This window comes from Neolamprologus brichardi, chromosome 6 (genome assembly GCF_056152115.1).
Source record: "Neolamprologus brichardi isolate AB-2024 chromosome 6, ASM5615211v1, whole genome shotgun sequence".
NCBI lineage: Eukaryota > Metazoa > Chordata > Actinopteri > Cichliformes > Cichlidae > Neolamprologus > Neolamprologus brichardi.
The window spans coordinates 28,140,793-28,165,519 of NC_142109.1; the positions used below are offsets into that span (position 1 = coordinate 28,140,793).

Consider the following 24,727-nt stretch of genomic DNA (forward strand, 5'->3'; position numbering starts at 1 on the left):
TTGTTTTACAGTTGTAGATCACAGTGTGTTGTCGTCCAGTCAGAGTGCAGCTCTTAACCCGTAGCTGACCTCTAGGCAGACTACACTGGACCTGCAGCTGCAATCTGACATTAGTTTTTTCTCACACACTGGGGATCTTTTTGTGTTTCACACACGATGCAGGTTCCCACGTATCCTCTTCTTCTTCTTCTTCTTCCCCTCTCCCTCCTGCTCCTTCATTCTGTCGCTCCAGTACACGGAGGCCATGCTCTGGTTTTTCCGGGAGAGTTCAGCCATTGGTTGAACATGCGAATCATCATAGAAGAGCTGGTGAAGAAAAACCACTCGATCACCATCCTTGTGCCCGATGCATCGCCTACTGTCAACTACAACAACAGCCGCGACGCCGCCAAGTTCAACTTCCTGGTTTTCAAGGTAACACTGGCGGTTATACAGCGTGTTTGTAGTCTGACGGAGAACAGAAAGAAAAGTAAAGAGACTCAGTTTGATCAGAAAAGCAGAATAAACTCTTCAGAACTGAAAGACACAATCCAGGGCTTCAGATCTTGCTCGGTTTCAGATTTTCCGAGGAAACCCAGATAACAAGCAGTAGTTCTTACGTGACGTCAGAGCTACCTGGCGATGTAGTAGTAATGACATTAGAATAACACTGATTCATTGTTGTCCCGTTATAGTTGATTGTTGATCTGTTCATAGTTGACCAGGTGACAGCAATCGGGAAATTAAAGCTGCTGTTACCTGAACCGCAGCAGCACCCGCCTCACAGTGGTACATTCCATGTGTCCACTACTGAAAACATTCATAGTTGACCATAGTAGTCAGCCTTGCACTTCACTGGACTGCACCACGCTCAATATATCAGGTAAGAATATAGGATTTTATCCATTATTTTAAAGTTGAATTGGAAAAAAAGTGAATATTTCTTGCCGTTTATAGTTTATTTAAAACCTTTAAAAAGTTTATTAGAAAGTTAGACCTAAATTGGTTCCATAGCATAAAAATATTTTTAAAATTAGCCCATACAAAATAGTAGGGCAAGTTAGCTTAAACAGAAGGAGAAAAGTATGCTTTTCTTAGACAACACAATATCTGGGAAAATATTACATTTTTCATGTCATAATTTTCAGAATTTTCCTTCCATAAAGCTAGCTAGCTATATTAGCAGTGATGCTATAAAGTTGTTAGCCAGGGTGTACCCCCCACCCCTCGCCCTATGGCTCCAGCCCCACACCCGTGACCCTGATGAGGATAAGTAAAAAATAATGGCTGGCTATAAAGTTGCTTCAAAATGTTATTTTCTAACTACGTTTTTATTATTTTACAATTACGCACTTTGTACCGTAATTTACACGATGTTATCGATAGTTGTTATCAACAGCCTTGAAATGTAGAGCCAACCCTGCTAGTTTCTTAGGATTTTAAATAAACAGTTTAAACTTATTGATGCTGCACACAGGTGTCTATCATATTATTTTCTTTGACTTTAATAATGAAAAGGTTACACACAGCACTGCTCAGAGGCAAAAGCTAGTAATACTTGCACAATGGGTAACTTTAAACTTGTGTATTCTTCTACACATCTGACAGGTCAGCTGTTAGACACAGATACTAGTAGTGGAACGATGGAAATAAAGCAGCAGTTCTTTAGATTAATTCTCAGGGCTCATTCATTAAAACAAACCTAACACTCAGATAATTAGAGTATTTTAACTGTATTATAGGGGTGGAATTGTGAAGGTGAAATTTTTATTGGAATTTGCGAGAAACGTCTGGGGGATAATGTGTAAGTAATTAGTATGTATTTGAATTTTATGTTCTCCCTCTTTTTATTAACATCTTTTCATTGTCTTATTTCAGATTCCAGTTATTCACAGTAAGATAAACAAGTCCTTAAAATATCCTTTGTTATAAAAGTCTGAACTTGCACAACACTACTAGTAAGTAAGTAAGTAAGTAAAGTTTATTTATTAAGCGCTTTTCACAGACAGGCAGTCACAAAGCACTGTACACAAAGATTAAAATAAACAGTACAATCAATAGACATTATACACAATGTAAGAGGTTAAATGTAAATAATGTAAAGAATATAAAATACGTAGATCAACAAAAGGCTTGTTTGAATAGAAAAGTTTTTAACTGGTTTTTAAAAGCACTCATAATGGAATTACATTGGTCAACAAGGTGCAACTTTAGGTCAATGCTGGCGTGGAGTCGGGTGTTTCAGACATTTGTCACTCAGTTGCAGACAAGCCACCAGTTAAAAGAAATGGCAGGAACTATTGGCTGAGTTCAGAAGTCAGTGAGACTTCTGTATCACTGGACAGAGCCCACGACTGCTGTACATCAGCTGTTGATTCACATCATACTGATACTGATGGTGGTGCTGAAGCTCCAACTACTGAGTTCCTAATAACAAGTTTAAAATACTGTGCTTCAACATTTTCAGTCTCTTTAGTGGCACTGACTGCAGTCCTGGGCATTTTGCATGTGTTTCACCCAGAATTACCCAAAGATGGATGGTAGGGATAAAACATGGATGGTGGGGAATACCATCATTTTGGTTTGGATACAGCTGGTGGACTCTTTAGGCCTTTAGATAACTCTCAGGATTTCCTTATGAAAATTAAATTTCTTGCACAAGCTTCACTTGTTTTTAGAACAAACTGTGAAAAGGTTTTCAGAAAAACTTCATGTAAAGGTGTCACAACTGAAAAAAGGACACAGATTATTGCACCTGCATTATGATGCACTTGTGGCTCAGATAGGCCATTCAGAACAATACAGAAAGGTAGTAACTGAAAAGTGCACCTTGTCTTAAGGAGTACAATTTGTAGATGGCACTGCTGAAACATGCTAATACTTTTCTGAAGGTTTTGTATAACAAGTCTTACTTCCAGTACCCCCAGAATTGGATGCTACCGAGTGTGGCGGTTGAACTGCAGGCTTGGTGTAACAAAGCTCCAAAACTTTACTAGAAAATATCCTTTATGCCCTGACAGCACAACATTGATTGCCATCTTTGTCAAACATTAATCTTTTTTTTTTTAATCAAGCTCTAAAGCCAGTTAATGAACTCATTATTTATTCTTTTTCCCCCTAGTTATCATAGACAAGATAACTTAAAAAAACAAAACATGAAGTGGTGCATTATGCAGGTCAGTATTAGTGACAAAAAAAATTGTTCCTAGCTCCTGGATAATGACAGAGGAGCTTTCATGACCCCCATATCTTCCTCGAGAAACATCCAAGGTCCACGCTGCAATGAAGAGGACAATGATCCCAACGTATCATGGCAAATGTATGAACCAGTCAGAATTCTCATAAGCCATGCTGGGTATTATCAACATAGGTTTTATGATATTTTAATATAACAGCTGTTTTGGGTGACTTATGGTCTTCAAAGGTACAGTGGGATGCAAAAGTTTGGGCAACCTTGTTAATAGTCATTATTTTCCTGTATAAATCGTTGGTTGTTACAATAAAAAATGTAAAAAATAATGACTATTAACAAGGTTGCCCAAACTTTTGCATCTCACTGTATCTATCCCAAAGGTATTTGAAAATGAGAGTTTCATCACAATTTCATTATAATTTTTACCACTAAAACACAAATTAAGATTAATCACCAACTTCAGTTTTCTCAATTATCCTTTTATTTTGACTCTTTTTAGATTCTAGAAACTTTGTGAGGCAACTTTTAAAGTCCTAAAATGTTGTATTTTGACATTTTACATAGGATGTTATTCATAAGTGAACAAGAGAAACTTGTATGCAATTTTAGCAGATGAAACTACTTAAACGTCTCAAGCCAGTATTTCTCAGTTTTCTTATTCTTGTCAACAGATGGTGCCTTACAAAAACTGATAATCATGGTGACAAAACTAACAAGAGAAGCAAGGGACCTCCATCAAGAGTTCAAAGGCTTCTGTCAGTCCTGCTCCACTGAACCTGTTGATGCTGAGGTTTTGCCTCACAGTAAGGATGCGCTGGACAGTTTGGTTAAACTGCTTAATGATGATCTGCTGCTGTATGTACATACAGCAGCAGATCATCATAGGAAGATCCAATAAGAGGAGGTGAAAGCCATTTGATTGCAATATTTTGGTTAATTCTTATCACTTTGGAATATAGTCAACAGGTTAACAAAGTAATGCCGCAATTTGTTCCTCGCACCTTCTGTTAAACTGTGGCACTCCAACACTACAGCACGTGGGCCAGTCTCTCTTTTCTTCCCTAAAGGCTGTCTGCCTTTCATGATAATATGCCTAGTAGTGTGTCGACTTTCTCCCTGCTAAAGAGTTTTGGCTAGAGGCTATCATCTGAGTTCAGATGAGCCTCTCTTTCTTGTGCTTTTAATTTTTTATTTTAGATGGCCTAACTCAGCAGGTGTGGGTAAATTGAGTTTCTGAATTTTCCTTTGCCCAGGCAGTGCTCCAGATTGGTTGGGTGGTGCAGGACGCCAGATATCCACCTCCATCCTGGTGTAAACAAAAAACAGGGAATTTAAAGTAATATGTTAAATAAAATAAAATGTTTTCATAAAATAAACTTTTTTCTTAAGTGATGCAAAGATGTCCATTGTCATTTTTATATTAGATAAACCCTTATGCTTAAAAATTGTTAAATTGTAACAGAATGGTTTACAGATAATGTTTATCCTTTTTTTTTTACATGATGCATAATATTTTTTCCACAGGTTTAAATGATTTGCAGTGGTTTGATACTGATTGAAATACCTGCAAAGTCCCGTTTTAATGCTGATTTCATTGTTGTTTCAATGTTAAATGTAAAAATGTGATTTCAGCATTGAATAAATGAAAATAATGTTGATAATCTGATATTGATTTAACATTACTTCAAGTGAATGTTCACTACCAGGGCAACCTCCTGATATAGGACCTCAGTCTTAATTTTTTTTTTCTGTTTTCATTATTTGTTTGTGCTTGTCTTTGAACTCACAACACTCCCTTACTAGGCGATAACTGATACTGCTGAGCAGTGTGTTGTCTTCCATCAGATCCCTATGAGGAATCAAAAGAACTCTGAAGTGTTGATATTTAACAAGAATCAATAACTTGATCAGGGGTTGTTTTTGTTTTGTTTTTTCCCTGCAGGTGCCATACAGCAAGGAGGAATATTTGAGCCCCATTGAGGAATTCATCCACTTCTCCATGCATGACCCCTCAATGCTGCAAGTGGCCATGAAGCTGATCGACTTCATGGGGCGGAGCTTGGACTTCGGGAGGCAGCAGTGTGACGGGATTCTAAAGAACAATCAGTTGATGGCAACTCTGCGGGATGCCGCTTTCGACGTCGTCCTACTTGACTCCTTGGTAATGTGTGGCGACCTGGTGGCTGATGTGCTCGGCGTGCCGCTCGTCATCTCGCTACGCTTGAGCTTAGGCAGTGTTTTTGAGCGTCACTGTGGCCACGCTGTGTTTCTGCCGTCTTATGTCCCGGTAGCTCCTGTGCTGTACAACGACCACATGACGTTCACGGAGAGACTAATCAACTTGGTGACATATGTGGCGTCATCAGTGCTAACTGAACTGGGCTGGAAGCTGACGATGGATAAATACTACAGTGAGATCAAAGGTCAGAGGTGAAATCATAGTGATGTCATCGTCTGTCTGAATTCATGAGGCATAAGGAATAAAAGTAAACTAATCCAAGCTTTTATTTTGAAGTCATACTCCTTATTTGCTGTATGGACAGGAACTCCCACCAGTGTGTGTGAGACTCTGGGGAAGGCTGACGTGTGGCTCATCAGGACGTTCTGGGACATCGATACGCCACGGCCAACCCCACCCAACTTCAAACACGTGGGTGGTCTGAACTGCAGACCAGCCAATCAGCTGCCAGAGGTGTGAGCTCTGATCATTGACAGTACTTGTATTCTGAAATGACACAGTTAAATGATGATGTAATGATGATGTCACACCTTACAGGACCTGGAGGCTTTTGTGCAGAGTTCAGGTGATGCTGGTGTAGTCGTCGTTTCTTTTGGCTCCATGGTACCCAATCTGACGATGGAGCGCACCAACGTCATCGCCACCGCCTTAGGACGAATCCCTCAGAAGGTCAGGGCACTCACAGGCAAACAGTTATCATATCACTGCATCCATTGCAGAATGAATGTATTTAAAGCATTTAAGCATTGAAAAAGTGCTAGTACGAATGGATGAATGAGGAAAGCTGAGTAAAGTGCTTTGAGTGCAAGAACTTTACCTGGATGTTTGTTGGTTCTTTGAACCAATGAGTATATCATTCCTTTCAGGTGATTTGGCGTCACCGTGGTGAAGCTCCACCTGCACTTGCGCCAAACATAAAGATTTCTGATTGGATCCCTCAGAACGATCTGCTCGGTGTGACTCATTTATGTTATTATAGGATTGTATGGAAGGTTGTTTTTTTTTTTTTAAATTGAAAAGGTGATTAGAAACTGAAATTATTGTGGCGTTTAAAATGAATAAAAAATGTCTTTAAAAAGAAGCGAAATGAATTAAAATAATTAGAATCAAATTTTTTTTAAGTTTCAGACTTGACCTTGCTTTTGTGTTGTGGGCGTGTATCAAGGGGGAGGGACAGGGCGTAGACTAATGATAGACGGCTCCTGTGTCACATTAGTTGCAAATTAAAGACGCCATAATACATTTTTAAACACATGTATATTAACATATTGCAAACATTCACCTGTTAATATATTTCATCATAGAATAATCAGAAATGGTGTTTACCTGTTGGCTGCCATCAGCCTGGGAAGTGGTGGCCATCTTCAACCAAACTGCTCATTTATAAATTGTCAATCATCAGTCTGTGCCCCGCCTCTTCCTCTTGATACACGCCCACAACAAAATAATTCATTTGTTTTCTGAAACACATTTAAAAAAAATAAAAATAAATAGCAAAACTTCAAAATTTCAGTTTCAAAGCACTTCTTCAGTCAAAGCGAACCTTTTCACCTTGATTTAGCTCAGTGTGATTTCAAAAGAAGAGCCTAACACGGCCTATTTTTTTTCTTCATTTAAACACATTTTCAAAAATATTTGTGAGGTTCTTTCACAATAAAAGTTCTGTTTATTTCCCCCCTCAGGTCACCCGAAGACACGAGCATTTGTGACTCACGGCGGCACTAACGGTCTGTATGAAGCTGTGTTTCACGGCGTGCCTCTGGTCGGCTTGCCGGTGTTTGGCGATCAGTCTTATAATCTTAACCGTATGAGCCACCTCGGCACTGCCATCGTCCTCGACTTCAACAAAGTGACAGCTGAGGAGCTGGCAGAAGCACTGCATGCCATCGTCAACCAGCCAAGGTAAGGGTGATTATACTGTGAAAAAGTTATTTTATGTACATTTCTGTGCAAAGACCAATCTCCATGCACTTGGACCGGTTACTAAATTTTGATTTCCTGTGTTTGACCCTGCTCCTTCACATTAAAAGTGCACTTTTGTTTAACAATGAAACATCCATGTGACTTCCTGTACGTTTCCCATGATGCACAGCTACAAGACCAGCATGCAGCGTCTGTCGGCGGTGCACCGCGACCAGCCGGTGACGCCACTGAATACTGCCGTCTTCTGGTTGGAGTTTGTTATGCGACATGGTGGAGCTAGGCATTTGCGGTTGGCTTCACATAATCTGAACTGGTTCCAGTACCACAGCTTGGACACAGGCGCTGTCCTGCTCATCACTTTGATGACCGCCGCTGCTTTGTGTTGGGTGGTCATACGCTGCTTCCTGCAGAAGTGCAGACGACGAGGAGGAAGAGAGAAGGAGGACTGAAGAAAGATATTTTTGAAGGTAAATGCGTTGCAAAAGGTGATAGGTTGCTTGGGGCAGAAGAAATGGCAGTGGGGGTAAACCAGTCAGAAAGCAGAAGACCAAGAGGTCTCATTCCTCACTGTCCTCTGTCCTTCATGCTGGATTTACAACTAGAGCACGGAAGGTTACTGCAAGTTTCCTTACCTTTCCCAGGGTCTACTGTGCCTCTTACCCCATGAGAGCTGCAGGCTCCAGCCCCTCTTTAACCCCCTAAAAAGTGGGAGAAGATGGATGGATAGGAGTTTGCAAACTTTTAAGAAATGTTGCAAACGTCCAAAATGAAGAAAACATATTTATTATACTTGAAAACCAGTTTAAACTTCTGCAAGGTGAAATAGTTGTCCTTCCTTTTCCTTGACGGCATGTGCTGAGAAAGTTTCAATAGTCCATCGATTTTCTGACTGCAAAAACTGCCCCAAATGTTCCCTCCCTAGACACATTCAACAGTTTACCTCAGCAGGAGAAACACAGTTAAGAATGACTGCTAAACCACTAAAGCGATCCAGGTTGTGGAGTGCGCAGCTCACTGGGACGCTTACATAAAATGGGCAGTCGTTAATGAAATTTGTCTCACCTGTGCTTTTCCTGCTAAAGGTCTTTAAGCCTCCAGGGACGTTTCACCTTTAAAACAGCACCTGTTATCTGCTAAACCTGCTGTGAGGAGGGCTGCAGTGTAGTGCAAGCAGATGGAGAATCATCAAAGCTGCTTTTCATGTTGTGTGTGGGGGTAGCAACTTTAATAGATGGTGCACAGACAACACAAACCTATGTCGTCTCCTTATTCTGCTTCTCTGAATGCCAAAATCCAATACTTTGTGGCATTTCCAAACTGTAGAATAGAATAGAACAACCCTTGTCATTGTACATGTACAAGAAAATTGTGGGTGCTCCACACCAACTTTACTGGAATAAAATATGAATAGTAGACAGCAACGAATAAATAACAAGAGAAATATTATTATAATATTCAGCCTTTACCCTGGTGATGGTGAAAATATTAACTGCAGATCTTGATCAAACTTACCTAGATGTGGCATCATGTGATTAAGTGCTAGCATAATTCAAATTCAATACAACAGATACATTTGTTCATCAATCTTTATTCACTTTGCACTACACTTTTCTCTCAGCAGGAATCAAACACACCGATCTTCTTGACAATTAACGCATTCAATCATTATTTTAACCATTTTAAAACCCCGGCTTCAGCTCTGATGGATTAAATCCACTGCAGGTCACAAAGCCGAGCCTCTAGTGAAGCATAGCGAACATTTAAGTTGCATCAGTCTGTCATGGTGGGTCCTCAGCACAGCAGAAGCTTTACTTCTTACCTGTAGAAGAAACGGAAAGCAGGAATTAAACGCACTGCCAACAAAAATTATACACAGTATTTCTCTTAGCTCCCATTTAGCTACCCCTCCTCCTTGTCCCTTTCTTTTACCATGTTATTTTATCTTTTGTTAGTAAGTGGTGTTTCTATGCATGCAAATCTTTTGAGCCAGCAGTAACAGCTGGTTTACAGCTCAATATATATATTTCTTGAGACTGTGTGTCTACATCTTTAAGATTTTTCGGGGGCATTTTTGCCTTTATAGGATAGTGAAATAGTAAAGAGAGACAAGAAAATGGGGAGAGAGGGCGAAAAAATGCAGCACAGGGCCGGAGGCCATCCTTGACCTCGTCCTCACCCTCAGTTGGAGCTGTCCCTGGGCTGAGAAATGTCTACTCATTTCTAAACCTGTCTGTTCTAATCAATCAAAAATGCAATGCTCAGCATTTTCAGCTCTGCCTCCTGTCTTTTTATCAGTGGTACTGTCTCACAACCTTACATCACTGCTGCTCTCACTGTCATTTTTAAACGTTGCCATTCACTCCATCCTGCCTGCACTCTCCCCTTCACTTATTTTGTGCATTGGCCGTTGCTTTGAATGGCTGAACCCAGGTGTTTGAACTCGTTAGGTTCACTAACTCTTCACTGTTACACCTGCCGCCTTTTCATTTTCACACGTGTTCTGCCTTGCTTGGACTAACTTTCGTTCCTCTTTTCTCCAGTGCATACCTCCACCTTTATAGGCTCTCTTCCACCTGCTGCCTCCTCTGACCACAGATCATGACGTCATCCGCAAAAACAATATTCAACAGAGACTCCCGCCTGATCTCATCGGTCAGCCTGTCCATTATCACTGCAAACACAGAAGGGGCTCTGAACAGATCCCCGATGTGATGGGTGTGATCCCACACCCACCTTGAACTCATCTGTCACTCCTACAGCATACCTCACCACGGTCTCATTTTGAATCTGAAGTCACACAGAGACCATCAAAAGCTTTTTCTTTACCCAACAAGCATCAATAAGACAGATATTTAGGAGTAAACTGTTTGTAACTTGTCCTTTAAAATGCACACGCAGAAAGTTGATGATTGCCTTCATGTGCTGATTAATGACAGAGTGAATTAAAGCAGATAAGGAAAACATATCCTGAATATGTTAAACACGCTTTGTTGTCCAGATCAATACACAAACACCGAGCCTGGATGCAATGAAAACCAGTTAAAAACAAACCTGGTATCATCCACCCCAGCGCTGTTTTTCAAAACACCCTTCACAGCATGAAACCTGCAATAAATCCAGTCAGCACGACACAAGGCAGATCATCATGAAACAGGAAGGAGAAGAAGTTTAGTTTAAAAGAAGTTTAAAAGATGCTGGGCTTTAATCGAGGGCCAGAAAGACGCCAGAAGGCTGAACACTACAAGTGTGCTGGCTCTAATACCGAATCCTCGGGAAAGCATCAAAACACTCTGCCCATTACTGAACACACTAACGAAGACATGCCAACCAGCCTCATATGCTCTGTGTGTGTGTGTGTGTGTGTGTCCTCTGTAGTGGTCCACACATGGAATCTATAATTCCTGATTCAGCCTCCCCACTTTTTCTTTTAACTTTCCTCATGAAAGACAAAACAGCCACGACTTTCTTCAGAGATGCGGAAGGACACACACGGAGATCAGCCAGAAATAAAATGAACAGAAACACAAACAAGATGAAGACAGACAAGAAGAGAGCCATGTACCAAACAAAAACATCAATACGGTGACCACCAGAGACAACCACAGTAGAACAACAGAGAGGCGCTGGGACTGGACAGACCACAGGGGCTCGTGCTGTGTGATGTGGCCCGGCAGCAGGCTCTCTCCCAGGGCACGATGAGTGTCTGTAGTGGTCTCATGGGCTGGAGGGGGTGACCATCCTGAACTAATTGGATCATCCTTACATGCATCCTGATCCTCTGAGTCATCACAAATTCAGCTTTCAAAAAGCCATGTCCTATTAGCTGTGGTTTTGTGGTTTGTGTGTGTGTGTGTTTACCATGACATGAATCGTGTGCCTCAAAGCCTTCTGTTCTTTCTCAACATTAAATAAAAAAGGGGTGGTGGGGGGCAATGCTTCTTTCTGAGTTAAATGTGTTAGAGGAGCTTTTGCAGCTAACGTGTTTGGTGCAGTTCTGCTGTGCCTACAGGTTTTCTTTGTGCAGGACTGGAAGTTTAATTATTCAAACCGACAGCGAGGACTCAAACTGGTATTTGTTTGATGCTTACTGGGATTTGAGAGAGGCGTGATTGTGAATGTCAGAGTTTCTTTCACTAATTTCAGATCAATTTTCAATCTTTTCCTCATAAATTTTTAATGTGAATGTTTATGTATTTGAAGTCTGTGTGAAATGACAGCAGTCCAGCACAGCGGGCCATAGATGAACGAGGAGAGGATCTTAAAGGGGTGAAATAATAAATCAACCATGTTTTTTTTTTTTTTTCTCAAAACTTTTTGGCTGCACCTCACTTTCATGATATCAAGGGTTGATTCTATGTGCTGTTGAAGATGCGTGAAACAGTAATTGTACCTTGTAACCTGTAATTGTCTTTTCTTTATTTAAAAGAAAACAGTGTTACTTAAACATGGATCCTTTCTCTTTGTATGTGTGCTCTATTTTCTGTCCTGACCTGGAAGTTTGAGCCATTTAGGCACCTTGCCCGGGTCAGATCTGGCAGGTTTGGCGGCCTGGGTTTGTGTTAATGGGTCTTCCTCGTTTTGTGTGGATCCGCTGGCTTCCACTGTAGGCTCTGGGGGAGGCAGCGGCTCCCTGAAGCCACCAGAGCTTGAGGAGGGAGTTGAGGACTGGAGCATGCAGCTGAAGTAGGAAGGGAAAGAAGAGAACAAAATTAATGACGTGAGTATGAGAGGATGCTGCACTGAACAAAGTTGTCACATTTGTCTGAGTCATAATTACAGTGGGGCAAAAAAGTATTTAGTCAGCCACCGATTGTGCAAGTTCCCCCACTTAAAATGATGACAGAGGTCAGTAATTTGCACCAGAGGTACACTTCAACTGTGAGAGACAGAATGTGAAAAAAAAAATCCATGAATTCACATGGTAGGATTTGTAAAGAATTTATTCGTAAATCAGGGTGGAAAATAAGTATTTGGTCACCTCAAACAAGGAAAATCCCTGGCTCTCACAGACCTGTAACGTCTTCTGTAAGAAGCTTTTCTGTCCCCCACTCGTTACCTGTATAAATGGCACCTGTTTGACCTCATCATCTGTATAAAAGACACCTGTCCACAGCCTCAACCAGTCAGACTCCAAACTCCGCCATGGCCAAGACCAAAGAGCTTTCGAAGGACACCAGGAAAAGAATTGTAGACCTGCACCAGACTGGGAAGAGTGAATCTACAATAGGCAAGCAGCTTGGTGTGAAAAAATCAACTGTGGGAGCAATCATCAGAAAATGGAAGACATACAAGACCACTGATAATCTCCCTCGATCTGGGGCTCCACGCAAGATCTCATCCCGTGGGGTCAAAATGATCATGAGAACGGTGAGCAAAGATCCCAGAACCACACGGGGGGACCTGGTGAATGACCTGCAGAGAGCTGGGACCAAAGTAACAAAGGTCACCATCAGTAACACACTACAACGGCAGGGAATCAAATCCCGCAGTGCCAGACGTGTTCCGCTGCTGAAGCCAGTGCATGTCCAGGCCCGTCTGAAGTTTGCCAGAGAGCACATGGATGATACAGCAGAGGATTGGGAGAATGTCATGTGGTCAGATGAAACCAAAGTAGAACTTTTTGGTATAAACTCAACTCGTCGTGTTTGGAGGAAGAAGAATACTGAGTTGCATCCCAAGAACACCATACCTACTGTGAAGCATGGGGGTGGAAACATCATGCTATGGGGCTGTTTTTCTGCCAAGGGGACAGGACGACTGATCCGTGTTAAGGACAGAATGAATGGGGCCAAGTATCGTGAGATTTTGAGCCAAAACCTCCTTCCATCAGTGAGAACTTTGAAGATGAAACGAGGCTGGGTCTTCCAACATGACAATGATCCAAAACACACCGCCGGGGCAACAAAGGAGTGGCTCCGTAAGAAGCATTTGAAAGTCCTGGAGTGGCCTAGCCAGTCTCCAGACCTCAACCCCATAGAAAATCTGTGGCGGGAGTTGAAAGTCCGTGTTGCTCGGCGACAGCCCCAAAACATCACTGCTCTTGAGAAGATCTGCATGGAGGAATGAGCCAAAATACCAGCTACTGTGTGTGCAAACCTGGTAAAGACCTATAGTAAACGTTTGACCTCTGTTATTGCCAACAAAGGTTATGTTACAAAGTATTGAGTTGTATTTTTGTTATTGACCAAATACTTATTTTCCACCCTGATTTACGAATAAATTCTTTACAAATCCTACCATGTGAATTCATGAATTTTTTTTTCACATTCTGTCTCTCACAGTTGAAGTGTACCTCTGGTGCAAATTACTGACCTCTGTCATCATTTTAAGTGGGGGAACTTGCACAATCGGTGGCTGACTAAATACTTTTTTGCCCCACTGTAGTTGTAAAGTGAGTAAAGGCAACATGCCATCTTATGCCAAAGGAAAATAGTCGCAAACTGAATGTTCGCCAAACTATGGAGACATCATCCACTGATCCTGAGGGCCTCTGTGATCCGGGCACACGGATCAAAGCTGTTTGATCAGTGTAATAAATGGTAAATGGCCTGCATTTGTATAGCGCTTTTCTAGTCCCTAAGGATCCCAAAGCGCTTCACACTACATTCAGTCATTCACCCTCACATTCACACACTGGCGATGGCAAGCTACATTGTAGCCACAGCTGCCCTGGGGCGCACTGACAGAAGCGAATAAGTCTAAACTATCATAAAGAACATGTGAACACCAATGTTGTTTCTTAATTTCATAGATAAAAACTACAATCATGTAAAGATACGACTAAATTTGAAAACTTGAAACAGAGTGAATGTAGGAAAAGGGGAATCTTACAGATACAGTGATTTGTTTTGACCAACCATTTATCCCATATGGTGATTTTTCCAGTTACTGTCTACATAAAATGCATTTTGTAATTTCTTCTGTCACCTGAACCTGTCACAGCTGGATCAGAGAGTATATCATGTATAACCAAAGTATGAACAGACCAATATATCAGCTGAATATCGATACTGGATTACCTCTGGCTTGCTGACTGTTTATGTCACCGTTTAAACAGAATAACATTTACTGAAGTGGCCGATATTTAAGAACTTAATTCTTAAAGAGTAGAGTTTGAAATAACGCTCAAACAAGCACTTTCAAAATTAAAAAGTGACAGCATACCTTTCATATGATCTAACCACCTCTATCATATGCATGTTTGAAAGCTGAAACCCAAACAAAACTGTTCTAAAGCACAAAAAACAGATCAAACCTTCAGATCACCAATGATTACATCTCTTTGGAAACTGGCCTAGCTGTGTGTCGGGCCTATGCATAACTTCATAGACCATCATCTACAAGTTGTAGGTGTTTGCTGTCACCAGGGGGCAGCGTCCAAAACGTGAAACAACTAGTCTGTTGCCTGTACTGCTGTTGGTCCTCCAATCAACCATGGAGAAGACATTAGTTACAACATATAATGGGATGAAGTGAGATGTGCAGCCACGGTCCGTTCTCACACTTCAGTGTTTCTCCCTCTACCTCGTGAACTCTGATATGTTTTACTGGGCTACAAACCATCACTGCTGGTTTTCTGGAGGACTGCACACCACCATGTCTGAGTAGGATGCATACCAAGACCCTTGGATAACACCTACACCAATAAACCCAGTGCACTAGCATGAATCCTGCTTAAATAAGTGGAGTTTTGCTTTTGAAACTATGATGTATTCCATCACAGTGACATTCAAGGTTGGTCAGAAAGAAAATATTTGTCAATAAAAGCAAAAATGTGGCTTTTCATCTTTAAAACCTATGAAAATCTAGCTCTGTCTTTTACTTCTAAAGTTATGAGGAATCACACATGCTGGAAAAATTTAAGTTTGACTAACCCTGAGCTTGAAGCTAAACGAGATAGTGATCTGAAACAGAGGCCTTGTTAATGAAGCTGAAGGACAACAGGTGGGGTTGACTTTTGGGAAGCTGGCTCTATCTTTAGACAGACTGGAAAATGGTGTGCGTGTGTGTGTGTGTGTGTGTGAGAGAGAGCGAGAGAGAATCTGTATGCGTGTGTAGGAAATGAGGGCGCATGGGGGCACCTGCTGTTTAGGCACAACCTCAAAGGGATTCCAATGATGACAGCTTTGTGACAGGAAAATAGGTTGGTTGCTGCGGGATACAAATGCATATATATACACACACACCCACACACACACATAACCAACTGCACATTTAAAACACACACGGACACGTGCACATACCTTGCAATGGACTCGTTTGCTTGTACGGCTGAGACGGGGGATTCGAGCAGTTCTCGCTTCATGTAAAAATCTGTGGAGGAAACGCACACGCACACACAGACAATGTAAGCTATTGTTTTGTTACATTACATTCCTCGATAATACACCAGTATCTAATCCAAGTCAGCATATGAAAGAAGGAAATCAGACAAAAACCTGTCTTGACATCAGAGCCGAAGTACACGAGCGCACCAGGAAACAGGTCGGCCTGCAGACACACAGAGGAGCAGAGCAGGAGTGAACGGAAGCTTCTAAAAATGTCTGGCACACATTACAATTTCTGCAAAACACGAAAGAATCCAAACAAAACCACCTCCCGCTACACGCAAACCGAGAGCTGCCGCCACATCCAAGTCAAAGTCAGGTTCATTTTTGGGGATGATTCATCGCTCGGGGGACCTGAACCAGCAACCGTTGGTTCTTTGAAGCCGACCACAAATTGAGCACCAATCAAATGGTTAGTGAAAACACTTTCACCCCTGAAGCACCACATTCCTCTCCAGTGATAGTCTTAATAGGTATAATGGGCCAGTTGCAGCCAGAAATTATCAACCGTACAATTATGAGGTGGAAATGCAGACAGACAGGCAGGCAGGGCACACGTCTGTCAGACTAAGAGAAAGGAAAGACAACATCTGCTGCACAGGAGCTTCAGTGAGTGGTCATCATCGCCGCAATGTCTGCAGGTGTAAATAAGTCTGAGCTGAATTTAAGACTAGATTAGTCTAAAGAAAATAAGGATAGCAGCTGAAAGCAGGAAAAAACTTAAAGAGCTCAGTCAAAAATAATTCTAAATGTAATGCAATAATCAGGGTATTAAGTAAAAATCTAAAAAGATATGAGGTGTAGGAGGTGAAAAAAAAAGACATCAGCACACTAGTGCTGCTGCGTCGTGAGGATTTCTAGGCACCAGCTTTTAAAACCAAGATTAATCTTTATCATTAAGCCATTCGTGGTTACATTCACATCTTCCTGAGGCCAGGCTGGCCAACAAGGCCTTCTTCAATATAATCATCATCAGGGTTTTTCATCAGTGTGTCGTAAACCTCGAGGCCAAACTTTGTGCCTCTTTGTATTTATATTGTTTTTTAGGCATGAGTTAAAGCTAGTTAATGTTACCTACTCTTATGAAACCCCAGTGTGTAGAAATAGTGGTGGTGGGTTCTGGAAATTCTTTTAATTAAAACGTTTACGACCCATCCGAGCTGAATTTAAGACGATTCACGACTTCAAAAGGTTTTTTATTGGTAAGTGTGTATGTAAGACATTAAAACAAAATTAAAAACACTAAAGTCCTAAAGATGTTTCTGCTGCTTTCCCTCTTCCTTCATCTAGTTAACAGATCCTCTTACGACACACTGATGAGCAGCAGACGCTCTGCTCCAGGAATCCTGAAAGAACTGATCCGTTTATCACAGACACATACGTGCAGAGCTGTGAGAAAGTGACATGTGCCTCCTAAAGATCTTTATTACCACGTAAACAAATGCCCTGAAAAAGAGAGGTTCAATAGCTTCCTTCAGTCTCACAGATGAAACTTCATAAACATTTTCGGACTTATAAGCAGGTGACAGAGAAAAAAGGATTGCTCCGCTCCATTTAAGTGCGTCGCACTGGATCAGCAGCCAAAACCATTCCTAAAAATCTTTTTAGATTTATATGTGATTTCACAACCAAGAACACTAAAATACAACACTTAGAGCATCTTTTCACATAAATTACACAGTCTAAGCACCGCAGCATTTTGTAGCCGTTTTAAAATCCACTTTCTTAATCCCGACTTTCAACAGTTCTTACCAATACTACTAAAATCTCTAATAATCATCCTTTAAATGATCTCAAAACTCGCATCAACAATGTATATTGATCAGAAGCAAAATTTAAAAAGGAGGTGGAAATGCTGATTACCCCCGTTATAAACCCATCCAGACTTTTCCCATCCAAACAGCTGGTGGGAAGGCTCCCAAAGTGCAGCAAGAAAATATCCTCTATATCTTCTATTGCTCAATTTTGTTGAGCATGTGTGACTTGCTGATCAGTTTCCTGATCTTAGCCGACAGAAGTGACACCTGGTGTTGTCTTCCAACCGTACCACATTCAAAGACACTTTCTTCCTCATTCTGATCCTCGGCCTGAACTTCAGCGGGTCGTTGTTTTGACCACGTCTCCCTGCTTGAATGTGCCGAGATGCTGCTATTTGATTGACCGATTAGATATTCGTGTTAAAAAGCAAAGTTAACTGCTGTATTTAAGATGTGTCTGCTGAATATATGTTTGTTACAGCTTGTGAACATAAGTAACTGCACTTCTTGTCACGCTCGACAACCTGCTTTTATCCTTGTGAGGACTGTACTTTGTCCTGGATCCAAAATGACTTAAATCATGTAGAGACTGGGCTCTGTTCAGTTCCTCCAACAGGTAACTGTTTCCTACATGTGCCTGAAGAACTTCATGGTAGAGGTCATCTCTGTCCACATAAACTGCATATGTGAAAAGACATAATAAGAAAGAAACCAGACATTTAAAAAAATCTGGACCAAAACTCTTCAGAAGAATTCTGCAACAGTAAGAAATGACTAACGTTGAAGGGGAAAAATTTTTTTTTTAAAAAAAGTTTATTGTGTCAAAATTGTTGATTTGGGATTCCCTATAATGCAGTCTTAATGTCCCGATAATCAGCGTAACTGCAGTTGATGAAGATGACAGCTCAAACTAAGATTGCTGCTGAGCTGCTAGGAGGACAAATATCTTTTTTCTTTTTTAGAGGAATGAGGCTCTTCAGACACTCTAATCAGTAGTTAAAATATACATTAGACGCAGCAATGATGCCATAAAACATTTTGCATATAACTTTCCCTCCAGACTCTTAGATAATCAGCAGCGTAAAATAAAGGCTGTAGCTGGGGTCTGGCGGGTTCACCCAACACCACAGGCCGTCTTACACACACACTGTCCTTTCTCTTGTTGCTAAATTGGGACACACTGGCCTAATTGCTATTATTACAGCCCTGTGAGCAGGAAACAATGTGTTACAGTGAAACAACAGGCATTCCTGCAATCCTGCTCCGTCTGGCAGCAGCAGTAACATTTCCATTCGGGAAAAAGACGACGCCAACGAGAAGAGACCAGTGTATGTGGGAGGGAGAGGGTGAATGTGTTTAAATAAAAAAAAAAGAAGAAGAAGAGGAATGGAGAGAGAAAAGGAAAAAGAGGCAGAACGGATCCTGATGGAAGACAGAGGGGGAGACGGATGAGGGAGGGGATGACTGGTATCAAAGGACTTCTGGGTTGGGAAACATTCCTTTCCTGACATGACACAAAGTGATTAAAGTGTGTGTGTGTATGTGTGTGTGTGTGTGTGTGTGTGTGTGTGTGTGTCAACGTCTATGTGACATGACAAAAAAAGATTAAAGATTCTTTAAATGTGTGTGTCAATGATTGATGTATAGACAGGGAAGCGGAGCCAGACAGTGTGCGTATGGGAGAAATGACACCAAGGCGGATTAAAGATTTTGTTTTTGTGCACTTTAACGCTTTTAAGTCCCTAATGGATAGAGACATGGGGTTGAGAGAGGAGGGGTGAGGCACAGGAGAGGGCCGGAGAGAGGGACCATGTGGGTGCTGGAGTTGGAGGAGGAAAGAAAAGAAGAAAAAAAGAAAGCCAGAGTTGGGGTACAGGAGAGGGACGAGTACTGAAAAAACAGACGGGGAGAGTTCAGAAGGGGATGAAAAGATGAAAAACAAAGAATGACATCAGAACATCAGACGTGATTCAGAGCGATCGTGACACCAAAGGGGTATGAACACACCAACGCAGCCATATTTCAAAGTGCACTTTTGAGGATTGTTATCTTTTATAAGCAGTCCCTCAGAGGAGCTGAATCCTGCTCATCATCACAACACGATATCACTTCAAAAATCACTTCAAACATCCGCCTCTTCCTCCACTTCTTCTTCTGTGCGCTTCAGGTTGAATCAAAGTGTCAAGTGAACGAACGAAAGGCGCCGATGACAAAAATGTTTGCCAAAATAAAGTGTCTAAAAATACAAGAACCAGCAGTGCGCGGGAGTGTCGAGGTGATCAAGCATATGTGTCTCTTCACATTTTGAATAAACTCAAAGGCTACAAAGCATCAAAGCTGCCCGTCGCTCCGCATGTGTGTGTATGTGTGTGAGCGCTGGTGTGTTTGTGTGTGTGTCGAGATCAAAGCAAGGCCTGTATTAACCCCATGTGCCAGTCTGGGAAAAATCAAGCCCAGCTGGGGTCAAGGACAGTGGAGAGGGGGGAACAAGTGCGAGCAGAAGCGAGGGAAGAAGGGAGAACGGGAATGTAGCGAGGCTTTGAAGAGCAGAGGAGGACCAGCTGATATATTTTATGTCCATGTTGAGGAAAAAAAAAAAGGTTTTGTAGTTGTTTTCTGCAGTTTCACAGTGATGAAGTTTGTTTGGTTTAATTCAGCCGTTTTATTACTGAGTATTATTACTTAGAAGCTCTATCGAGGTAATTGAAGGACAGTGTGAGGAGTCGTACCTGGAAAAGTGTAGCTGAAGGGTCATCCAGAATAGTTTTTGGAGGGGTAATGACTGAAAAAGGAATAAGAAAAATGGTCAAAATGATAAACTGTGAATAAAAGTCTTTAATACAACATATACATGAACACAGGAAAGTTAATGCTGACAAATGTATGAAAAACAAATGGACGCGGCACAGAGACTTAAGCTTTTACAAAACAACAGGAGCAACTTTTAACTAAAAAAAAAAAAAGATGCTTTAAAAAAAAAAAAATCTAATTCACATTTGATTTGTAATCTGGAAACATGACAGAAAAACTGATACAGTTTCAAAGCTTTGTGTGTAGGCAGCACATATCAAGGCTAAAACTGGTTGTTCCTGTTCCTGTCATTTTTACAAGTGGAGTTAAATTAAAAAAACAAAACAATGGTAATAATAAAAGCAGGTGATATTGCTGATAATTTTAAGGTTGATCATTTTGGGATGAGGTGAAACTGGAGATTAAAACCATGGGTGCGTCGCCAACAAATCTCCAACGACTGTGTGATGTTATGTCGATATGGACCAAAAATCAAAAATGTTTCCAGCATCTCTCTGAATATCTGTGCCACGAAGAACGAAGGCACCTCTGAAGGCAAAAGGGGTTCGACTCAGTACAAGGTGTAGCTAATAAAATGTCTCTCAAATGCTTACTCTATATGGGAAAAAAAAAGTTTTGCTTTGGATAGCTGTCACCAAACCTCACTTTCAGTAACCTCATACATCTTAAACTCGCTCAAATGTACCTGCACATAGTTTAAATTAAAAAAGCGACATTATCAGTAAAATCTAACTGAAGAAAATCCAAATCCAGGCAATTCAAATCAAAACAATTCAAACTGATAATTCGGATCCAAAACGTTTGTAGAAAATTCCTCCTTTTCCAGGCTCATAGAAAAGTTTGCCTCATTGCATGTAGATCTCTAGAAATTTTGAGTTTATCAGCATTTTTTGCAGTTAGTGTTAAGTGTTAATTTTGCATTTATTTGACACTAGAGGAGTTTGGATTAAGCCAGTCATCAGATTTGAGGTTTTTCAGGTGATTTCAATGTGCTTGTAATTATGATCAGAACTATTATCCTATCTGATTTAGAATAAACCAGAAGCAGAAACTGATGCTGTAACATGGTCAGACCTTCACAGGATGAAGATGACGATTCGGGGAAATGTAACGATACTTACACAGGTAGAAACTGAGCTGAGGGTCCTCCAAGTGACTCCTTACAAAGTGCCTCAGAGCATCAACTGGACATAAAACACAAACAAAGACACAGATTACCAGCTGAAGCACAAACTGCGCTGTGTGCAGCTACATCGGTCTCTGTGTGGACTGTAATTCATTTGTCAGAAGGAATTTCCCTGCAATTTGTTGTTCTGCTGGTTGTCGTGTTGCTTTCGGGCTGAGGTGCATCTCGTCGCTGGAATTACAGACCTGTCTCATTCTTTCAGTCTCTGTCACTGTGGTGTGGCTACAGTCATAAATGCGGTGAGGGAGCCGCAAGTAGCTTTCACATTGCAGCCATACCTGTGGCTAGCCAGCTGAAATGAACACTCTCCATACTGCATGCGCACACACACACGGAGGCACACACAAACACACACCTGTCTCTAGAGGCCTGAAGAAGCCCTGTAGAACATATCTGTCTGGAAACTGGACCCTCAGGACCACCTGGAGAGGCAGATTGGGCCATTTATAGTCTGTATGTTTTAAACGTACATATATTAAAATGTTATTATGTGTACGATCTTACTTTGGGATATCTATCCATCTTCTCCTTTATCTGTGATTCTCTCAGAGATTTAGTCATAAGCGGAGCCTCCTCCAAAAACTTCCTAAGGAATGAGGGACAGAGAAACACACACAGAGTTACAATGAAATGAGCTGAGAAATAAAAAGCAGGTTGTTTCACCCACAATGAGTAAGATGTGCAAAGAAAACAAAGAATCACTGTTTCTTTCCTACCCCTACTCGTGTGTGGCCGTGTGTGTGTGTGTGTGTGCGTGCGTGTTACAGGCAAATTGCTTTGGTCGGCTTAATTCCACCCTTGGTAATTGCAGTCATTGACATGGCAGTAGCCATGAGGCAGCCATGTCAGTGCAGACAGAGATTAAAGGATGCGAGCGGTGAGGTCTCAACCTGACGGTGTTTGGTCGATGGCTGGAAGATAAACGTCTACACGAAACAGAACTACTAATTGCTCCCAGCGTGCCATATTTAGAAGCTTTTGTAGTGTTTGTGTGTTGTCTTATAAATGAGAACATGTTTGCAAACACACACGATGTCTCAACAGCTGTGGTCTGCTGACGCCACATCCAGAGATTGCAGAATAAACTTGAACGCATCTGTTTTGAAGAAGCGCTCATAAATAACTAAAAACTTCAAACTGGTCATAAATTTTAAAAAATAAACAAGTAAAAATACAGAAACTTCAAAATGCACACAGTGATGCCCAGCATTCTCCCTGCCTATGGTCTCTCATCACTGCTAGGCTATTTTTGCAATTAAGGGTTATACATGGACAAAACACCGCAGGACCAAATGCCAAACTGACTAATTATCTGTTCCAAACAGCGCAGAAACACATCGGATCCAGACGTGTTTCTGCAGCAACAAGGTATTTGTGCTAAATACTGCACCCAGTCACTCAACCATTTCCTCCTTCCCCACCTCTCGCTCTTCAACTGGGCAAAGCGCTTCCGCACATCATCCACGGTCACTTCAAAGAACTCGTCGGGCAGATCCCCGTAGTCCTCAGACTGATGGGATGTAGAGTCCAGGTGGTAGATGAGAGGCTCCCTCTCCACTGGCTGCAGACAGAGGGAAATATAAGAGTGTCCGCAACAATATTTGGATCTCAAGTGTCCAAATTTTAGCTTTATTTATCACAGCAGAAGTCTTGTTTACTTCTCACGATCCCTATCCCCTTTTCGGCCACGGTAGAATTCTGCCCTTCCCTGAGCCTGGTTCTGTTGAACATCTCTTCCTGTTAAAAGAAAGTTCTTCTTCCCCACCATCGCCAAATGCTGCTCCTCCTAAGTGATCGTCTGAGTTTTCTCTTAAATGTATTCAGAATTTACTGCACAACATTGCATAAATTTTAATGTGCCTTGAATTTAAAGGTTTCTTTAGACAAAGTGAATACAGCTGCCTGGGGCTCAGGAGGTAGAGAGGGTCATCTACCAATCAGAAGGTTAGCGGTTCGATCCCCTGCTTCTCCACATGGTGAAGAGCAAGTGGGCATTGGACGGTATGTATGAAAGCTGACAATCACTGACCAATAGACATCTACAAACAATTTCTGTACACCAGTGATGCCCCCCCACCCCCCACAAAGAGCCAGACCACAGCTGAACCAGGAAACCTCTAAACTATTTGTATTGCACAGACAACAGTTTGAGCCCCTTTTAATCATCATCATCATCCCAATCTACTGTGGTAAAGATGTAAGTTTACCAGCATGTATTTTGTTCAGTGTTCTGGTTAAATGAGGCTGAGATGTCGACTCTTTCAGGACTCTGCATTGATGTATAATGATGTGAAACTGGATGTATGCATTGTAGTGTAACATAAACCTTATTTTGAGGTAAAGCCTGTAGCTTCTTATAAATCAGATGCAGGTTTTAGTCCTAGTGGCCACTAAAATTACTCTTGGCTTTCTCCACAATCATTCAGATAAGAGTTTCAAAATAAAATAAAACAGCTTCTGGGTGTCTAGACTTAAACGTACAGTTCGTTTACCCTGGTCTGAATCATTTGATAAGATTGTAAATTCAAACTCAAACCAAGGGAACTCCAAGCAAACCAAAATGCATCACTACAAACCAAATGGGGATATTAGCCCATTTATTGGCCAAATGGGTTTGGGGAGCAACAAAAGTAAATATAGGAAGAAGGTGCTGCGTTCTGGACCAGTGGGGAAGATCGACAATTTACGTTGATTTCACGGCTAGTTGCTAACCTTGGCACATCTATAGTGTCTTGCTGCATTTCAGAGTAGCAAGCATAGATTGGTACGGTAGGTTTCTCAAAGGGTCTCGGTGTGGGTGATTTACTGTGTTCAATCCTGCACAAACGAACTACACAAAGCTGGAAAACCAAACAGAGTTCAATTTAAACTGACTAAACACTGCAGATATGAAAACACAGTTAATTTATGAAGGAGTTGAAAATCCACAAACAGAGAAATTGGTCATCTGAAATAAAGAGGTTACAGAACAAACTCACCTCTAAGAACTCCTTCGCATCACCCGTACTATCATGCTGCACCTTGGTAGTGGTTTTACACTGAAAGGAACAGAAAAGGTCCAGTTTCACCAATTACTGATCAGATCAGGACTGTAAATATTCAAGCTAAAAAGGACAATTATTGAAGCCAACAAAAAATTCCCTTAATAAGCAACATAATCGGATTTGAGGTGGTAAGTTTTCATTAATGTGCGAACACATGCCTTTAACAGAAAACATCAATATGAGCTTCAGATTTCACAGCTTTTATCTTTCATCGTCTTTATATTTTTGTGAGCTTGTGGTTTATGTTGAAAACTGGTTAATGGCAGCA

General features: G+C 41.3%; 2 protein-coding genes across 2 annotated transcripts in view; one reads left to right on the forward strand and one right to left on the reverse strand.

Moving 5' to 3' along the window:
• On the forward strand, nucleotides 1-10,295 carry LOC102794613 (UDP-glucuronosyltransferase 2A1-like). The gene is made up of 8 exons (XM_006790692.3): nucleotides 1-414; nucleotides 5,115-5,595; nucleotides 5,716-5,864; nucleotides 5,949-6,080; nucleotides 6,278-6,365; nucleotides 7,094-7,313; nucleotides 7,504-7,801; nucleotides 9,875-10,295. The coding sequence occupies exons 1-7, from the start codon at nucleotides 157-159 to the stop codon at nucleotides 7,781-7,783; spliced, it is 1,608 nt and encodes a 535-aa protein (XP_006790755.2). The 5' UTR covers nucleotides 1-156; the 3' UTR covers nucleotides 7,784-7,801; nucleotides 9,875-10,295.
• The window catches only part of aspscr1 (ASPSCR1 tether for SLC2A4, UBX domain containing), a 24,285-nt gene continuing 8,460 nt past the window's right edge, over nucleotides 8,903-24,727 (reverse strand). Inside the window, exons 8-17 of the mRNA XM_006790694.3 lie at nucleotides 24,394-24,453; nucleotides 22,837-22,976; nucleotides 21,920-22,001; nucleotides 21,771-21,837; nucleotides 21,351-21,413; nucleotides 20,148-20,200; nucleotides 15,773-15,824; nucleotides 15,578-15,647; nucleotides 11,825-12,012; nucleotides 8,903-9,153 (exon numbers count right to left, since the gene is read on the reverse strand). Of these exons, the coding sequence (XP_006790757.2) occupies nucleotides 9,143-9,153; nucleotides 11,825-12,012; nucleotides 15,578-15,647; nucleotides 15,773-15,824; nucleotides 20,148-20,200; nucleotides 21,351-21,413; nucleotides 21,771-21,837; nucleotides 21,920-22,001; nucleotides 22,837-22,976; nucleotides 24,394-24,453 (786 nt within the window). The 3' untranslated portion in view covers nucleotides 8,903-9,142. The remainder of the gene's footprint in view (nucleotides 9,154-11,824; nucleotides 12,013-15,577; nucleotides 15,648-15,772; nucleotides 15,825-20,147; nucleotides 20,201-21,350; nucleotides 21,414-21,770; nucleotides 21,838-21,919; nucleotides 22,002-22,836; nucleotides 22,977-24,393; nucleotides 24,454-24,727) is intronic.